Source organism: Hippocampus comes, unplaced genomic scaffold (genome assembly GCF_001891065.2).
Source record: "Hippocampus comes isolate QL1 unplaced genomic scaffold, H_comes_QL1_v1.1 scaffold49, whole genome shotgun sequence".
In the NCBI taxonomy this organism is placed as follows: domain Eukaryota; kingdom Metazoa; phylum Chordata; class Actinopteri; order Syngnathiformes; family Syngnathidae; genus Hippocampus; species Hippocampus comes.
The window spans coordinates 581,401-584,164 of NW_017804830.1; the positions used below are offsets into that span (position 1 = coordinate 581,401).

At 54.1% G+C, this 2,764-nt stretch overlaps 1 protein-coding gene across 1 annotated transcript in view; it reads left to right on the forward strand.

Annotated features, from left to right (window-relative positions):
* il1rap (interleukin 1 receptor accessory protein) overlaps positions 1 to 2,764 on the forward strand; it is a 22,203-nt gene that overhangs the window by 6,396 nt on the left and 13,043 nt on the right. The window contains exons 7-10 of the mRNA XM_019867200.1: positions 66 to 267; positions 346 to 478; positions 1,578 to 1,726; positions 1,828 to 1,971. Coding sequence (XP_019722759.1) covers positions 66 to 267; positions 346 to 478; positions 1,578 to 1,726; positions 1,828 to 1,971 — 628 coding nt within the window. The remainder of the gene's footprint in view (positions 1 to 65; positions 268 to 345; positions 479 to 1,577; positions 1,727 to 1,827; positions 1,972 to 2,764) is intronic.

Sequence of the window (2,764 nt, forward strand, 5' to 3'; positions counted from 1 at the left end):
CACACACACACGCACACACACACACACACACACACACACACACACACCCACACACACACACACACACACACACACACACACACACACAGTGTGACATGCGGGCAGACCAAAAAAAAAAAAAAATGTCCACACAAGGATCACACAGAGCCACCCAAAGACAGAGCAATGCTGAGACGTGCGCTTTGTGTTGCTCAGCGCCCCCTTTCCTTCCCAAAGAGCCCAGCGTGCTCCAACCGACAAGCGAGCACGTCTTCCACGTCAAACGAGGTGAGCCCGCCCGCCGACGGCTTCGAGCGGACCGCGGCGTTGCGGTGACGGGCGCTTTCGCGTTTCGCTTGCCGGCAGGCTCGTCCGTGCGTCTGGTGTGCCGGGGACGCTTTCCCTACTTGGACCGGGACTCGGACTGGGCCATCTGGTGGAGCGTGGACGGCAACGCGGTGGAGCGGCTGGCGGATCCCCGTTTCTCCGCAAGCAACGGGTAACAACATTTGTACTCTCCAACTCAAAGGCAGAGATGGGCATTCCTGGGATGGACGGGGGACGAGATCTTTTAGTTTTTAAAAGGACAGACTAAACTAGAACGGTGGCGGGTTTTCGTCCGTCCCCGTCCTCGTCCCTCACCGGGTTAGGTACGTGGTGTCGGGAGGCAAAAGAACAGGGCCAGAGTGTGGCCAAACGCTGTATTTTCTTCACAGGCTGTTTCATCTCAACGGTATTTTTATGCGGTGGCTACCCTGCCACCTCGTGTCCAGTCAGAGAACGTAACAAAGTGCCCGCGGACACCCATTTCACTCACGATCAATCCGGGCGGTGAAGGGAGCCGGCTGGGTTGCGTGTCTCTCGGTACCCGCCCACAAGACATGAAAAAGAGCCATGTCGTTTTTGTTTGGTTGATGCCCAGTCTCCTCTGCGAGAGGTCGTCACGGCGGGTAGGCAGGCGTATGCGTCCATGTTTGCCTGCGAGAGTCCCGCACATTTTTCAAAGTTTGGCACCGTGACATGTCATCCGTTTTGGATTTTCCGGACGACGCCGCCTTCTCCGCTTTGGAGTTGAGCGAGGAGGAAAACTGCCTCAAATCCCTCACACCTGGCCGATGATTCCGATACCTTCAGAGCTTGACGGGAGCGTGAAGTCAAGATGTCAACATCCATTTTGCTGACCATCGATCGCAGTTTCGGCACTCGATTCGATTCCCGCATGACGGGTTTGGGCCCAGGTCAAGTGCCCATCTCTGCTAAAATGTCCCCCGAGCCCAAAGTCACTTTCTTCCCTCATTTGCGGAACAACAAGCAGTCCTCTTTTGCCCTGAAGCGAGGCTTTTATTTCACAGTCACAATTTCATGATGGAACCAATGAAGAATCGGATTCGGTGATGTAGAATCGGGTTTTTTTTTCGCCTCAATTTCTTCAGTTGACATTGTGAAGAGCAGCAAAATGCATCTTCTTGTCCGCCAACATTTTCAGGGGGGCAGTTTGGAGCACAACTCCATTTGCGTTGAATGTCTCGCGTGGCCCTTTCGCAAAGCCCGAGTCGCCTGGAACACAGAACAAAACCGAAAGCTTTGTTTGCGGTCAGGCTGGTGAGCACCAAACACGGAGATCGCATCGAGGAGAGCGTCCTGCTGATCCGGGACTTTGGCTCCGAGGACCTGGGCAAGACCTACAACTGCTCCGTGAAGAACCGGCGAGGATTCCAGACGCGCAGGGCGCAGCTCCAGGAGGAAGGCGAGCGCCGTTTTGTTTGCCTTTTTGCCGTCGGGAAGAATGTCGCCGGACTTGCCCGCCAGATGCAACCGAGAGAACGTTTCCTGTTTTTCTCGCTTCAGCATGGGTGCCGTGGTTGGAGGTGGGCTGCGGTCTGTCCCTGATCCTGGCGCTGTCGCTGGCCGTCTCGGCGCTCTACAGCGTCTTCCGGCTGGAGCTGCTGCTGCTCTACAGGTCCCGCTTCGGCGCCGACGAGCGGCACACGGGTGAGGCGCGCCTCGGCGCTTTTTCCCGAGCAACGATATCGGGGTCAGCTTCAAGGCGTTAGCTTGCGGCTAGCGTCGGACTGGTGCGCTAGCTTCCGCCGCCCACGGGTGAGCGGAGACGCGTTACTGCACCCGAGACCCGAAAGAAAAGATGCCTCCTGGCGCGTGGTCGAACAGAGATTGCGATTAGCTACCAAGTTTGGTTTTTTTTTTGCTCCTTTCCAACTTGTTGCAACAAATGAAGTCATGATTTTTCTTTTCCGGAATATCCGTAACATTCGATGTAAAGGGCGTAACGAGGTCGCGTTCAGAGATTTTTCAATGAATTTTTTTCCAAAAAATCTGGACAAACGGTACCAGTCTTAATCTTCAACTTGCTCATTTCTGAGTTCAACTCAAAACTGGAATTGGCAGATTTCAACTGAAAGAACAATGTCACAAAACAAAACGCATTGCGGTGACGCACTTGTCACAAAGTTTCGGTTTCGACTTCGTGCCTGCTTCGTTCCCTCTGCCCGTCTTGAGCAAAGGAAAATTGCCGGCACCGCATTTTTAAAATGCTTCCCCCGTGACGTCACTCGCCTTCACGAGACATGATGGTCACTCTGGGTTTGATTGTCTGTTTGCGTAGAGGCGCAATGGAGAGATGCTGTGGACTGCTGACAACCAAGGAAGAACCAGGTACAGTTACCCCCCCCCCCCAACATCCTTAAACGGCAACGTGAAGATAATGGCTCATTTTCAATCATTAAGCTCAGGGCCTTCCAGCGGTGATTCAAGGGGACATCCACTG